At 36.0% G+C, this 17,351-nt stretch overlaps 1 protein-coding gene across 1 annotated transcript in view; it reads left to right on the top strand.

The window, feature by feature from the left end:
• Positions 1–17,351, top strand: part of C2H10orf67 (chromosome 2 C10orf67 homolog) — a 140,567-nt gene that overhangs the window by 72,706 nt on the left and 50,510 nt on the right. Inside the window, exon 7 of the mRNA XM_072745131.1 lies at positions 465–530. Coding sequence (XP_072601232.1) covers positions 465–530 — 66 coding nt within the window. The remainder of the gene's footprint in view (positions 1–464; positions 531–17,351) is intronic.

Raw genomic sequence — 17,351 nt, 5'->3', positions numbered from 1 at the left:
GAAGATACCAAGGCAAGTCATAGGAGTGCAGGGGCTATGCAGTGTATGATTGTTTTCAGTTGGCATAGAGTTTGATGTGCATAGAAATACAACACAAAAATCTAAAATAAAAGAATGGGTCCTATAAAGAGGAAAGCAAAAGTGCTTTTCTTGATACACTATACTTGCTTTATTATATATCAACATCACATTTTGTTGGTATAGGGTGAGGAAGATTGTCAATAAATTGGCATTTCCTGTGTATATTTTGCTTGTTGTTCTAGTAAAATACAGTAATATATAATGTATTACTGTTACATGATAATCTACAGATATTTAAATTTTTAAAATCATATTAGGATCTGCTTTTCTCATGTTTAAAATCAAAATATGTGTTGTTCTATTCTACTGAGGAGAAATTTTAGGTATTCTTTTAGGTATTCTGTTCTTTTCTTTAATCAAAATATAATATTCTTCTCTTTTAGCTAATGGATGGTAGAGACAGATTACTATGTGAGCTTGATTATGAAAAATCATTAGTTCAAGAAATGGTAAGGTGATTTATGTTATTTCCTAATAAATTTGAAATCAGGAATTCAATTTAATCATGAATGCTTTATAAACTTTATTTGTAACCATTTTATTGTGAGCTATTTCACACTTTGTCAATAATCTAAATACATACAAAATTATTAACTTTTTTTAACTGAAGTACAATTGACACACAATGTTATAATAATTTCAAGTGTACAGACAATTCTATACATTAAGCTATGTTCAATACAATAAGTGTGGTCACCATACAACATCCTTATAATATTATTGACTATATTCCCATGCTGTGCTTTGCAACCCCATGACTTATTTTACAACTGAAAGTTTGTACTTCTTAATCCTTTTCAGCTATTTCTATAAACATTTTTAAATGATCCTTTTAAGAAAACAGTTTGATTAGTACTGACACAAATGTAATAAGCTGCTATGTAGATGAGTCTTACATAAGAAATAGTGTTACGATTTAAAGCAGTGCACAAAGTTTTTGAGTTTTATGGAGATTAAAAAAAACAAATATGAGAGCCCAATATTTTGAAGGATTTGCTATTTTTAGTTACAAATTGCCATAAGTGACAACAAAAAAAGAGCCCAGCTAGATATTTTGGCATTCTGTGTTAGTCTCATAAGAAAACACTGCCTTTTTATGTTCTTTTAGAGAACTTTCCAGACGGCTGCTCTTTTATTTTATCTGTGGACTACCCACCCCCGAGGCCCCGCCACCCCACCCCCCTGCCCAGCTTATGGTGTTGTACTTTGGCTTTCAACTGGTCACCACTAGTATGTCTTTGTTATAGTAAACTGACTGTGTTTATTATAATCAAAAATAAAACACAGCTTGACTTGCGTTCTAAATGTGCTTGAAAAGAATATGATACTGTTTAGAAGAGAAAAGGTTGTTCATAGGAAGTCAACACCACTTCAGATATTGAAACATTCCCTTTTTTACAGCTTGTCACACTTTGTGCCAAGTCATGACCGTTTCCCTAACTCTGTTTTGTTACTCTCGGCACCATGTGTTTTGGGTTTCTTGTCATAGAAATTAATGCAAAACAATGCTCTGAGACTACAATAAAGCCTTCTATGAAACCAACTTGGGAATTCAGGCAAGGAAAAAATTATGGTTAGCTAGTCACAGAAGCCATGTGCTAACAAATAACATTATTTTGAATCCCTCACTTTTAGGTACCTGGCCTGTAAAAATCGTCTCCATTATTTGAGTCTATTCGGTCGATTTCTTCTGCCTCCCCCACCCCTTCTGTCATTCCTCCAATGTCTTGGAGTTGCTTCTGAAAACAAACTAAATGTGCACATTGTCATTAAAATTGAAAGTGCTTTTATAGACCGGGAACCAAATGTTATATTGTCAGTTGATTAGTGGCATTGGGGAAGAAATGAAACAAGTTGGTCGGCGAGTCTGTGCTGATACTATGAACTGAACCCATAGTTTTACTTTGCCTCTTTATTTAAACCCTAAGCAGTTAACCGGTGCTATTATATTGCCCACGGGGGAACCAATCACATTTTATTGTGTTGTGTAGAAGTTTGTTTAGTGCTGCACTTGTTGCCAGGCAGCAAGATCTTGCATCACAAACCCGGTCCAGCACAAGAGGCTTGGCATGCTCAGAACTAGTTTGGGGGCTCATGTTCTCAGAAGAGGGAGTCTGCTTAAGGTTCTTCTTCTTCCACGGCATACCTTTGGGCCCAGCAAAGTCTCTGTTTGGTGCCTTCTCCCTCCCACCAAGACATTCTGTTACTAACTTGGTGGGAGGCTGGCTTCATGGCTGTCGGGCTTCCTTTGTTTCTTGCCACAGTATTTTTTTTTTTTCCAGAAATGACGGTATCTGGATTGATGATTGCACCTAGATGAAGAAGTGGGTGATGGTGGAGTCGATGCAGAGTCATTTTGTAGAAATCTAAAAAACTTTCTCACTGAAGGGTTTTTGTTCCACGCTTATTTCTGTTTTCCAGTGCAGTCTGTGTTCTGGCCTCTCAAGAACCTAGTTTAAAAAGTCAAAGAGCAGGGCACCTGGGTTGCTCAGTGGTTGAGCATTTGTCTTCAGCTCAGATCCTGATCCCGGGGTCCTGGGATCAAATCTCTCATTGGGCTCCCCATGGGCAGCCTGCTTCTCCCTCTGCCTCTGTCTCTCCCTCTCTCTCTCTGTGTCTCTCATGAATAAATAAATAAAATCTTAAAAAAGAAAAAGAAAAGTCAAAGAGCTGCACATAAAAAAGGCACTATCAATAAGTGTGGGTAAACAATGACACATGGAATGTGGGTATCCTTAGACTGGCTTGAGGGGAAGGGTGTAAAATAACTTTGTGTCTTCCCATGATTCCTGTGCATAGTCGTGTTGATTTATCTTTTTTAAAAAATTGAGATATAATTGCCATATTACATTGTATTCATGTTAGGTGTACAACAAAATGATTTGATATATGTGAATATTGTAAAGTGATCAGTACGGTAAATCTCGTTAACATCCATCACCACACACAGATTTTTTGTTTTCTTGTGACAAGAACTTGTAAGATTTGCTCTCTTAGCAATTTTCAGATATATAATACAGTATTGTTAGCTATAGTCACCATATATATTGTGTTCCTAGGACATTTATTATAGGTAGATATTTGCCTGTTGGTATCACCTTCACCCATTTTGCCAACCTCACTCCACTCCCTGCTTCTGGCAATCACCTATCTGTTCTCTAAGTTCAGTTTTTTAGATGTGGATATAAATGATCATTCAGTATTTGTCTTCCTCTGACTGATTCCATTTAGTATAATGTTCTCAAGGCCCATCCACATTGTTGCAAATGGTAGGATTTCCTTCTTTTTATGGCTGAATAGTATTCCATTATATATATATATATATATATGAATGAATATTATATATATAATTAGTATTATATATTAGTATTAGTACTATATAATATATTAGTATTCATATATATATATATATATATATATATGCCACATTTTCTTTATCTGTTAATGGATAGTTAGGTTGTTTCCATGTGTTGGCTATTGTGAATTATGTTATTATGTTGCAGTGACCATGGGAGTGCAGGTATCTTTTCGAGATAGTGATTTTCCTTCCTTCAGATAAGTACTCAGAAGTAGAATTGCTGGGTCATATGGTAATTCTATTTTTAATCTTTTTGAGGAAACTCCATACTGTTTTCCATAATGGCTGAACCAATTTACATTCCTACCAGTAGGGCACAAGTGTTTCCTTTTCTCCACATTTTTGCCAACACTTGTTATCTTTAGTGATAGCCATTCTATCAAGTATGAGGGGATATCTCATTAACGATTTTGGTTTGCATTTCCCTGATGACTAATGATGTTGAATACCTTTACATGTACCTGTTGGCCATTTGAATATCTTCTTTGGAAAATGTCTACTTAGATCATCTGGACATTTTTTTAAAGGATTTTATTTATTTATTTAAGAGACAGAGGGGGAGAGCATGCACACACATGTGTACACATGCGCATGAGTGCAGGAAGAGGCAGACGGGGAGGGAGAGGAAGAAGCAGACTCTAGATTGAGCCTGGGAGTTGGATGCAGGGCTCGAACCCATGACCCCAACAACATGACCTGAGCTGAAACTAGGAGTTGGACACTCAATTGAGCCACCCAGAGCCTCAATCATCTGCCCATTTTTAATTGGTTTATTTGGGTGTTGTTATTGTTGTTATGGAGTTGTATGAGATCTATGCATATTTTGGATATTAATCCCTTCTCAGATATATGATTTCCTAATATTTTCTACCATTCCACAAGTTGCCTTTTTTGTTTTGATTGTTTTGCTGTGCAGAAGCTCTTTAATATGAAGTCGTCTCTCACTTGTTTATTTTTTATTTTGTTACTTGTGCATTAGGTGTCATATCCAAAAAATCATTGCTGAGACCTATCTCAAGAAGCTTTTCCCCTATGTTTTCTTCTAAGAGTTTTATGGCTTTACGCTTTACATTTATGTCTGTAATTTATTTTGAAGTACTTTTTGTTAGTGGTATAAGATAGGGGTTTGGTTATATTCTTTAACATGTGAATGTCCAATTTTCCCAGCACCATTTATTGAAGAGACTTTTCTTCCCAGCACCATTTATTGAAGAGTCTTTTCTTCATTGAGTGTCCTTGGCTCCTTTGTCAGATATTAGGTGACTATTTATTCATAGGTTGATTTTTGAACTCTTGACTCTGTTTCATTTGGTCTATGTGTCTGTTCTTATACTAGTATCATAGTGTTTTGATTGCTATAGCTTTATAATATAGTTTGAAATCATGATGTGTAATGTCACCAGATTTGTTCTTCTTTCTCAGGTTTGCTTGAGTTTTGGAGAATCTTTTGCAGTTCTGTATAAGTTTTAGGATTATTTTTTCTACCCTTAGTTAAAAGCTCAATCTGTAAAAAGTGGTATCTTAATAGAGATTGCATTGGCTTTGGGTAGTAGAGCCCTTTGAGCAATATTAATTCTTCCAGCCTATGAACATGAGAGATCTTTCCATTCATTTGTGTCTTCTTCACTTTCTTTCATCAATGTCTTGTAGTCTTCAGTGTACAGATCATTCACCTCTTTGGTTAAATTTATTCTGAAATGTTTTCATGTTTTGATTCTATTGTATATGGGATCATTTTCTTTATTTTCTTTCAGACAGTTTGTTGTTAGGGTATAGAAAATGCTACTGAGTTTTATGTGTGGATTTTTGTATCCTTCGCTTTCATATATCTTGAAGCTAACAACAACAACAAAAGTGTCCTCATCAGAAAAGTACTATCACTGAACACTTAATTTTAACTAATTATTCATCTGTTTCATCCCAGTGTATTTGGTTCCTAGGGACAATCTAGAGTTAAGATGGAAACGAGCTATGAAGTTTGTTGTAGCTCCTTGTTCTGGGGGCATAGCACTGAGCCACCACTGTAGCTGGCCTTGATCCTATAACTGGGTTCCCTGTTGCCTGAGTTCCCTCTGAGTCAGGCCTATCCCGGGTAATGTGGCAGGTTTGGCCATTCAACTAGAAAACCAGCATTTTGGTGACCCGGACATCTACTATAATAAAATGTATGACTGAATTTCTGTGCTTAGGCCTGTGTATTTGATAAGATTTAGGTTATTATATCACTTCTCATTGGTACTATCACTGTTCTCTATATATTACTTTTTAATTAATTTTTTTTAGAGAGAGAGAGAGTGAGCATGCAAGTGGGGATGGGGGCAAAAGGAGAGGGAGAGAGCGATCTTAATCAGGCTCCACATCCAACAGGATGCCCCACATGGGGCTCGATCTTGCAACCCTGAGATCATGATCTGAGCTGAAGTCAAGAGTTAGATGCCCAATTGACTGAACCACCCAGGTTCCCCTCATTGGTACTATCACTGTTCTGACGATGGTGTTCCACAAGCAGAACCTAAGGTTTGCCAACAGTTACTGCCATAGGATTGAGAACCACTTTGAAATCTGGGGGATGCTTTCAGTGATCTGTAGGATACTGCATTTACATTATAGCTCTGGGAATAGTGGCGAAAATGAAGCATGCTATGAGAAGTGTCTCAATGTAACTGCATCCCCATATACTTAGCAGACTGCAGAGCAAGTTTTACTATCCTTGTGGTCCCTGTTTCACTGTCAGTGAGTTCCCACCCACCAGTCAGAAAATATGCTTGCTCTACACAGTCCTGGACATCTGGTAGCCCTGCTCAGCCTTCTTAATCTACTTTGCCTCTAGTCACAGAGGCAGAGGATAAACCTTGTGAAAGGAAAAGTTCCTTTGAGCCAGTATTGTTCCAAACCCATCACAGTGAAGCCCTCAGACCCTTGCAGTGATTCATGCCCGATGAAATCAGCAGACATATTTGTCTACCTACAACCAGAAGGTTTATTACAAAATGTCTCAGAGTCCTATTTCTTCTAGGTGGTTCCCTCTTCCTAAATTACCCTCTCTTGGTTAGCTTCTGCTCATCCTTCAGGTCAGATGTCAGATAAGGCCTCTGGGAACCCTTCCTCCTTACTCCCCTAGCCTGGACCATGTGCCCACCCCCAGGTTTATATGGCACACAGACTCCCTCTCAGCTCTACTCACGCTCTGTAGAGATGGCCTGTTGACTTATCTCTACTTTCATCTGGTGAACTAGTTGAGATCAGGAAATCCACCTGTTCACAGTTGTGCCCCCAAAACCTACCATGGTGGCTGCTACAGAGTAGATACTCAAATATTTATTATGAGTAAACAAAGGAATGAATTTTAAAAATGATTAGTTGAAAATGACTTAACCCACACTATGTCATGAACTACATAGATTTTAATAAACAGGTAACACTGTTAATATACATATGTGACACAGCTACGTGATATATGAACTAACTACAATGTACTTTCCAGTATTAATTTATAGGTTTGTTCCAGTGGTTCTCAAATTTTTTGGTCTCAGGATCCCTTTGGATTCTTCAAAATTATTGAGTCCTCTAAGGAGATTTGGTTTAGATTGGTTTTATCGGCTAATATTTACTACATGTGAAATTAAAACATTATTTATTGGTTCATTTAAAAATAACAATAATAGTCTCTCACATATGCTGAAATAAATAGCATATTACCTATAAATATAATTTCTAAAACAAAAAAAGCTTAGTAAGAGTAGCATTGCCTTACAATTTTGTAAATTTCTTTAATATCTGGCTGACTAGAAGTGTCCTTTTATCTGCTTCTGCATTCATTCTGTCAGAGTAAGTATCATGGAGCCTCTGAAAACTCCACTATGTACTGCCGAGACCATGAGATGAAAAAAGGTGATTATTGTCTTAGTACTGTTATAATAATGACATTGTAAAAGCCATAAAGATTTTGGGAACCCCATGGACCCTTGGACCATACATTGAGATCTGCTGCCCTCTTTAATAAAGAAAAACTCTTAGCCAGGTGCGTTTAAGAAAAATATCTTTGTTCTGTTCTAGTGCTGATCCTCTTTCCTTTGTTTTTATTTCACTGATTCTCTCCCTTGACACCACACTGTAAGAATGTACACTAATACTTTGCAATGAACATAAGCCATTGATACTGAGTTCAGGCAGCAGAAAGCCCCAAATTTCTATTCTAGGAGATTGTCATTTATCTGTCACATAGTAGTAGTTGCAGCAAATGTTTACTATGGGTAATACCCAGTGTTGTGCTGTGCTATGGTAATCCTAGATGTTATGTGAAGATCAGAGCCATAAATACCCCTAGCATACATGGTATATGTAGAAAATTCAGTAAGAACAATTTACAAGAAGAAAATAAACAGAGAGGACACTTTCCCTTGATCTTTTAGGACTCCACCACAAGGTGATTATGGGGTAGGCCAGCAGGATGAATCACAGAAAGTGCTGTAGGAGAAGGACTCCACCACTGTACAACTCTATACATTTATTGGGGAAATTAGAAAGGGTACCAGGACCTTCTAGTGCATGTTTGCTCAAGTGGGAGCTTCTTGGCCAAGGAAATGCCCTATTAAGATCACCCAGACTTGAGCTCAGGGAAGTGGCACCAATGCCATTGGTATTAAGTCCCCCAGAGAACTTATTCCATTCCAACTGAGCCATCTTACTGGTCAATTAACAGGTGGAGGACAGGTAAGGAGCTGCTGGGCCATAGGATTATCTGTTAGCACTCAAAGTGTGGTGGTTCCTTTCCTCCTCCAAGAAAAGAGGGGTGGGTTATTCACACCTTCACTTGGTGATGAAAGCAGAGTCATAGTTGAGAGGGTGACCAGCTCATCCTGGTCCAGGCTTTACACAGAGAGTCTTATATCTAGAAACCCCCAGTCAGGCAAACCGGGACATTTGGTTCTCCTGATAGCTAGAAACCCGAAAGCTCCTCCTGAGAGCAGACATGATTCCGTGTATCAACTCCAATGTATTAAGAGGATTCTGAGGGAAAATTCAACTCCTGTCATGTTTCATGGGGTAAGACTGAAGCCTAAGATCAGAAATGAGACAAGAATTTCTGCTCTTATCATCTCCATTCAACATTGTATTTTAGGTCTTAACCAGTATAATAATGCAAGAAAAGAGATAAAAGGCATCCAGATTGGAAAGAAAGAAGTAGGACTATTTTTATTCTCATATGACATGATCGTCTGTATAGGAAATCCTAAACACTCTACAAAAAAGCCACTAGAATTAATAAATGAATTTACCAAGTTCAGAAAGATCAAAATACAAAAATAATATATTTCTGTACACAAGCAATCAAAAAATGGAAAAAATAAAACATCACTTATAATAGCATAAAATATGAAATGCTTATGGATAAAATTGACAAGATATGTACAAAACCATACAAAACACTCCTGAGAGAAATTAAAGACTTAAAAAGATGGAGAAACATACCATGTTCATGATTTAGACAATATAAACTGTCAGTTATCTCCAGGTTGATTTATAGATTCAACACAATCTCAGTCAAAATCCTAGAAGACTTTTTTTTAACCAACAAGCTCCTCTAAAATTTATATGGAAATTGATGGATCATAAATAGCTGAAATAATTCTGAAAAAGAACAAAGCTGAAGGATTCACACAACCTGCTTTCAAGACTTACTGTAAAGGCACAGTAGACAAGGTATAATGATACTGATATAAGGATAAACATAGTTTGATGAAATAGAATAAAGACCCCAGAAAAAAACCTACTGGGTCATATATGATAAATTTATTTCAGACAAAGGTGCCCAAGCCAATTCAAGCAGGAAAGTATGATCTTTTCAACAAAGGGTGCTGGAACACTTGGATAGCTATAAGAAAAAACGAACCTCAACTCAACCTCACACCTCATATAAAAATTGACTCAAATGGACCATAAACCTAAATGTAATAGCTAAAACCTCAGAATTTCTAGAATAAGGTACAGGAGAGGATTTTGTATATGGGAAAAATGTGAAATGTTGGAGCCAGAGGGCAGATAGATGTAGAACACATGAGAAACTCCAATATATATTTATGATGAAAACTCTTAGCAAACTGGGAATAGGAAGATTAAGAGGAAGTCTGAATATAATTTTTTAAGTACATAAAGTAGAATGAAAAATAAAACATATAAAATATATGAGATAGAGCTGAAGCAGTGTTAAGAAGGAACTATAGCTCTAAATGCTTACAGTAGAGAGAGTCTCAAATCAATAATTGAAATTTCTACCTCAAGAAATTAGAAACAAAAGAGCAAAATAAACCCAAATCAACATAAGGGAAGGAAATAATGATAATAGCAGAAATAAATAGAATTGAAAAATAGGCAAACAGAGGAAATCGATAAAAATAAATCAATAAAATCAATAAAATTGATAAATATCTAGCATGACTATTAAATATGGAAAGAGATGGGCAAAAGACACAAATCTCCAACTTTAACAATAAAATAGGATATCATTATAGAACTTGTCATCTTTAAAAGGATAATTGGAGGCAGAATGCCGAGGTGGCTCAGCGGTTTAGCACCTGCCTTCGGCCCAGGGTGTGATCCTGGAGACCCGAGATCGAGTCCCACATTGGGCCCCCTGCATGGAGCCTGCTCTTCCCTCTGCCTGTGTTGTGTCTCTGCCCCTCTCTCTCTCTGTGTGTGTCTCTCATAAATAAATAAATAAAATCTTTTAAAAAGTAAATAAAGGATAATTGGGTAACCTACAAAAACTTTATGTTCATGAGTTTCAAAACTTAGGAAACAAATGAAGCAATTCCTCAAAAACCAACAACTACCAAAATTCAATTAAGATGACATAAATAATCTTAAAAGTCATACGACCATAAAAATTGAATGTATAATTTAAAAGCTCCTGAAAAAAAGAATTTCCAGAATGTCTGGATAGTTTCAATAAAGAATCTTACCAGACAGTAAAGAATTAACACTAGTTTTATATGATATATTTCAGAAAATTCAAAGAGGCAGAATAATTTCTCAGTGCATCATATGAGGCTAGTATAATACCAAAACCAGAAAAAGACTGTATGCAAAAAAAGGAAAAGTATAGGGCAATATCTTTAATGAATTCAGGTGCAAAAATATTCAACAAATATTGGCAAATTGAAGCCTACTATGTATAAAAAATTATACATTATGACCAACTGGGATTTATTCATGATACAAAAGCCTAGTTCAGCATTTAAAAATAAATCAATAAAATCCATAAAGACATAGCATAAGATCATGTCAACTGATGGAGAAAAATCACTTGAAAAAAAGTCCAACACCCATTCATGAAAAAAGCGCTTAGCAATCTAGGAAAAGAAGGAACTTCCTCAAATTGATGAAGAACATGTGCCAAAAAAAAAGTCCTATATCTTTCATCAGACTCAATGGTAAAAGACTGAATATTTTCTTTCTAAAAATCAATTGCCTTTCTATATGTCAGGAAAGAACATATGGAAACAAAAATTAAAAACACAGTGTAATTTGTACTTGCTCCAAAGAAAACATAAATAGATATAAATCTAACCAAACATATATAGGTTCTGTATGCTGATAATTATAAAATGCTTATGAAAGAAATCAAAGACTCAAATAAATGAAAAGACTTACTGCGTTCATGAATTGGACAACTCAAGGTAGTAAAGATGTCAGTTCTTCCACAAGTTGAGCTCTAGTTTAATGCATTTCTATCAAAATCCCAGCTAGGTTTTTTGTTTTTTGTTTTGTTCTGTTTTGTTTTGTTTTGTTTTGTTTTGCTGACATAGACAATTTTATTCTAAAGGTAAGGGCCTAGAAGAGCTAAACCAATCTTGAAAAGATGAATAAATTAGAAGGACTCACTTTACCTGATATAAGATTTATTATCAGTAATCAAAGAACTGTGGTATTTGTAGAGGACTAGACTAATCAATGGAACAGAACAGTGAACCCAGAAGTAGATCCACACAAATATGTTCAACTGATTTTTTTTTTGACATAAGTGTAGAAGCAGTTTACTGGAGGAAGGATAGCCTTTTCAGCATTTGGTGCAGGAGCAATTGGACATCTGCAGCCCCCAAAATGAACCTCATGTAAACCTTATACCTAACACAAAGAGTAATTCAAAATGGATTATAGACTTAAATATAAAATATAAAGCCATAAACATTTGGGGAGAAAAAGAGAAAATCTTTGGTGTGTAGGGTTAGGCAAAGAGTTCTTAGGCTTGATACCAAAAGCACAGTTCATAAAAGGAAAGATTGATAGATTGGACCCTGTCCTATCTTAATATACATGGGCTGGTATAAGAAAACACCACAGATTGGATGGCTTAAACAACAAACACTTATTTCTTGCAGTTCTGGAGGCTGGGAAGTTCAAGATCAAGAGGCCAGCAGCAGATTGGGTGTTTAGTGAGAGCCTGCTTCCTGGATCGCAGACTGCTCTTTTCTCCCAGTGTGCTCACTTAGCTTTTCTTCAGTGGGTGCACATCAAGTGCTGGGTAGGTGGGGGAAGAGAGGGAGACAGACAGACAGAGAGCTAGAGCACTCTAGCTCACTCTCTTCCTCTTCTTATAAGGGGATCAATCCCATCATGGGAGTCTTATGACCTAATCTAAATTTAATTGCTTCCCAAAGGCTCCACCTACTTATATCATCACATTGGGGATTCATCACATGGATTTTGCAGGGACACAAGGATTCAGTCCATAACAGATCTTATTAAAATTAAAAGCTTTTCTCCATGAAAGCACACATGAAGCAAAGATATCATCATGAAGAAAGATAACTGACAGATGTAGAGAAAAGTTTCGTGAACCATGTATCTAACAAAGGACGAACATCCAAGTAAATAAAGACCTTTCAAAACTCAGCAGTAGAAAAAAAATCCAACTAGAAAAAGAGCAAAAGACATGACCAGACATATTATTGAAGAGGCACATGAAAAAGTGCTCCCCATGAGGGAAACGCAAAATAAACCACACTGAGATAATGACTACAGATCTATCAGACTGATTAAATATTTTTAAAAGATTTTAAAATTTTATTTATTCGTGAGAAACACAGAGAGAGGCAGAAACATAGGCAGACAGAAAGCAGGCTCCCTGCGGGGATCCTGATGCAGGACTCGATCCCAGGACCCCAGGATCACGACCTGAGCCAAAGGCAGATGCTCAACCACTGAGCAACCCAAGCGCCCCCAGACTGATTAAAATTTTTTAAAAAGTGGTGACAACACTAAATCCTGGCAAGGATGGAGAGAAACTGAATAACTAGGAGACCAGTTTGACAATTTCTTTAAAAACTAAACATGCAATTACAATATAACTCAGCAACTGCACTCTTACGCATTTTCCCAGAAAAATAAAAACATATTCACAAACCAAAATGCTATACCCAAATGTTCAAAACAGCTTTATTCGTAATAGTCAAAATCTGGAAGCAACCCATATGTCCTTAAACATATGAATGGTTAAACATGGGATAACCATACCTCAGAATATTATTTAGCAACAAAAAGGAATAAACTAAAGATACAGGAACAACTTGGATGAATCTCAAGGGAATTATGCTGAATGAAATAACCAGTCCCAAAAGGCTACACATTGTATGATTCATTTATATGCCACTCCTTTGAAAATTCCAGTATAGTTAACATGCACTATTATATTAGCTTCAGGTGTGCAATATAGTTATACAATACTTTTGAGACGATGAAGTGTTAGAAATGGAGAACAAATTAGTGGTTGCCAGGATTAACGATGGGGAGAGGGGCACAGTATGGGGGGGGTGTGTTACAAAAGGGCAACACGGGATCTGTGTGTTGATTCTGTGGCTTGACAGGTGCTGAGCTAGTATGAAGTGAAATACACACATACAAATGCCTGCTAGGGAAATCTGAATAATATTACTGGGTTGTATCAACGTCAAGGTCCTGGTTGTGATATTGTACTATAGTTTTCCAAGTTGTTAACATTAGAGGAAAGGAAGTAAAGAGTATTACAGGTTCTTGGTATAGTATTCCTTATCATTGCATGTGAATCTACAATTATTTGAAAATAAAAGTACATTTTAAAATATTGAGGGTTTTTTTTTATTAGCGAATAAGTGCAGAGAAGCTAGATATAACTAGAAAGTTTCTTCCAAACTAAACATACAACTACAATAGAGAAAATTTATCTTGGATACCAGTCTTGTCAGATATACATTTTATAAATATTTTTCCTTGGTTATACCTTTTCTGTTCATTTGCTTGACAATGTATTTTGATGGGAAAATATATCTTTATATTAAAGCCTAATTTATCAGCTACTTTCCTTTATGGATATTGCTTTATGTATGCTTAGAAACCCTTGCCTTACCCTGAAGTCAAGAAGATATTCTTTTATATTTCCTTCTAAAAAAAAAAACCAAAACACCTTATCTTTAGGTGTATAATATATATACATAACATATATAAATGCATATATATATTAAAGATTTATTTATTTATTTATTTGAAAGAGATAGAGAGCAAGCAAATGGGGATAGGGGCAGAGGGAGAGGGAAAGAGAATTTCAAGCAGACTCCTGCTGAGCAAGGAACCAGAGGCAGGGCTGGATCCCAGGGCCCTGAGATCATCACCTGATCCTAAATCAAGAGTTGGCCACTTAATTAACTGAGCCACCCACCCGTTATGTTGATTGCTTTGGAACCTTTGGTGAAAATAAGCCAGTATAGTTTGGGGTTCTCTATTCTGTTGTAATGAATTGTTAACCCTTAAGCTAGTACTACACTACGTTAATTTCTGTGGCTTTATACTGGGTCTTGAAAACAAGTAACGGTAAGTCCTCCAACTTTGTTCTTTTCAAAGTCATTTTGAAAATTCTAGATGCTCTATATTTCCATGTAGATTTGAGAGACAACTTGTCCATTTTTACAAAAAAACCTGTTTTATGATTAGGATTGTGATAAAAATGCACAGATACACTCGAGGAGATTGACATACGAACAATTTACTAGACTGAATCATCCAACCCATAAGCATAATATACATCTCTATTTATTTAGGTCTTCTTTAATTTTTGTCGCCAATACGTTTTCATTTTCAGTGGAGGTTTTTGCACATCTTTTGTTAAATTTATTCCTAAATATTTTACCTTTTTTGATGCATTTAGAAGTGGAATTGTTTTAAGTTTTATTTCCTTTTTTTTTAAGATTTTATTTATTTATTCATGAGAGACACACGCAGAGAGAGAGAGAGAGAGAGAGAGAGAGATTGAGAGAGAGAGAGAGAGGCAGAGGCACAGGCAGAGGGAGAAGCAGGCTCCATGCAGGGAGCCCAACACAGGACTGGATCCCAAGTCTCCAGGATCATACCCAGGGCTGCAGGCGGCGCTAAACCGCTGCACCAAAGTTGGGGCTGCCCTTAAGTTTTATTTCCAATTGTTTGGTACTGGTATATAAAAAATACAATCAGGGGGATCCCTGGGTGGCTCAGCGGTTTAGTGCCTGCCTTTGGCCCAGGGCGTGGTCCTGGAGTCCCCGGGTCGAGTCCCACGTCGGACTCCCTGCATGGAGCCTGCCTCTCTCTCTGCCTGTTTCTGCCTCTCTCCCCCTGTGCCTCTCATGAATAAGTAAATAAAATATTTTTTTAAAAAAAATAAAAATACAATAAATTTTATTGTAACTTTGTATTCTTCAACCATGCTAGATTCACCTAATAGAGTAATTTCATAGATTCCTTAAAATGTAAACAACATGTAGATTCTTGATATGTAAGCAATTAGGTCTTCTGTAAATAGAGATAATTTTACTTATTTGTTTCTAAGCTTTGTACCTTTTATTTCTTTTCCTTTTTTTTTTAAGATTTTATTTACCTGAAAAAAAAAAAAAGATTTTATTTACCTGAGAGAGAAAGAGCACGAATGGGGAGGAGGGGCAGAGAGAGAGGAACCAGCAGACTCCCTGCTGAGCAGGCAGCCCAATGTGGGGTTCAATTCTAGGACCCTGGAATTATAACCCGAGTCAAAGGCAGGCACTTAACCAACCCAGCCATCCAGGCACTTCTCTTTTTAGTGTTTATAACAATGTTTAGGACCTGCAATACAGTGTTACATAACAGTGGTGAGAAGAAGCATTCTTGTCACCTTCTCCGCCTCAGAGGGGGGCAAACTTTATTGCGTCATCATTAAGTGTGTTTGGCTATAGATTTTTCATGGCAGTCATATATCAGGGTGAGAAGATTTCCTTTTATTCCTACTTTCTGAGAGTTCCTTTTGTGAATGACTGTTGAATTTTATCAAATGTGTTTTTTTCTGCAGCTATTGAAATGACTATATATTTTTCCCTTTATCCTGTAATATGGTGAAATACTTTGGTTTGTGAATATTGAAACAATTTTGCATTTCTGAGGTGAACCCCTCTATTGTGACCTTTCTTACATTTTCTATGTTACTGCACTCAATTTACTAGTAGTATGTTGAGGACTTTTGAATCTATGTTCATAGGAGACATTGATCTCTAAATTTTCTTTCTTTGTGTATATGCATGTTTTTTGGGTTTTAGTGTTAGAGTTATGTTGGCTTCATAAAATGACTTGAGAAATATGTCTTCTCTATCTTCTGAAACAACAAATATGTCTTCTCATGTTAGGTTTCACTAACACCTAAGTGGTGTTAGTGAAAAGATTTCTGTTATTTCTTTTAAAATGTTTGATAGACTTCACCAGTGAAAGCACCTGTACCTAGAGTTTTCTTTATGCAAAAGTTTTTGATAATGGATTTGTTTTCTTTAATAGCTATAGAGCTATTCACATTTTCTATTTCATTTTGTGTTTTGTTAAGTTGTATTATTCAATTTTTTCACTTTATTTAATTATGTATTTGTCAGTATGAGGTTTTCCATAACACTCTCTTATAATCCTTCTAGTATCTATAGGATCTGAAATAATGAATCATCTTTTATTACAGTTTTAATAAATTATGTTCTCGATCAATCTAGTTGGGGTTTTATTAATTTTGCTGATCTTTTCAAGACATTAGTTTTGGGTCTATTTTTTTCTTTTTTATTTAATTGATATATGCTCTGATCTCTGTCCTTTTCTCCCCTCTATTTACCTTTTGCTTACTCTGTATTCTTTTTTTTTTTTTTTTTAACCTTCTTAGGATGGAACTTGAGATCATTGATCTCAGGCTTTTTATTATTTGTATTTGGGCATTTAAAGCTATTAATCTCCCTCTAAGCAGCACCATACACGTTTTGATATCCTATATTTTCATTCAGTTTGGAGCATTGTCTAATTTCTGATTTCCCTTGTGTTTTAGAATTCTGTTGTTTAATTTATAAATTTAGTGATTTTCCTACAAATATTTATGTTATTCATTTCTAGTTTAATTCCACTGTAATCAAAGAACATCCTCTGTACGATTTAAATTTTTATTCATTTGTTGGCAGTTATTGCATGGCCAAAAAGCATATAGTGTATCATGTATCATTTACTGTACTATATCTGCTTGAAAATAATTTATATTGGGCAGTTATCAATTAAATCAAGGTAGTAATAGTGTTTTTTATTTTACTTATTTTTAAAAAAAATTTTTTTAAGATTTTATTTATTTATTCATGAGAGACACACAGAGAGAGAGGCAGAGACACAGGCAGAGGGAGAAGCAGGCTCCACGCAGGGAGCCCGACGCGGACCTCGATCCCAGGTCTACGGGATCACGCCCTGGACTGAAGGCAGCACTAAACCGCTGAGCCACCCGGGCTGCCCATAATAGTGTTTTTTAGGTCATCTATATGTCTTTAACTTTTTTGCTTAGTTCTTTCAGTTGCTGAGAGAGCAGTGTTATATGGCTATATAATTTTGAAAATTTTTTTACTTTATGTGTTTTAAAGCTCTGTTATTA

Source organism: Vulpes vulpes, chromosome 2 (genome assembly GCF_048418805.1).
Source record: "Vulpes vulpes isolate BD-2025 chromosome 2, VulVul3, whole genome shotgun sequence".
NCBI classification, from domain to species: Eukaryota; Metazoa; Chordata; class Mammalia; order Carnivora; family Canidae; genus Vulpes; species Vulpes vulpes.
Note: the sequence above shows the minus strand (reverse complement) of the source record. Positions and strands in the feature narration are given on the sequence as shown.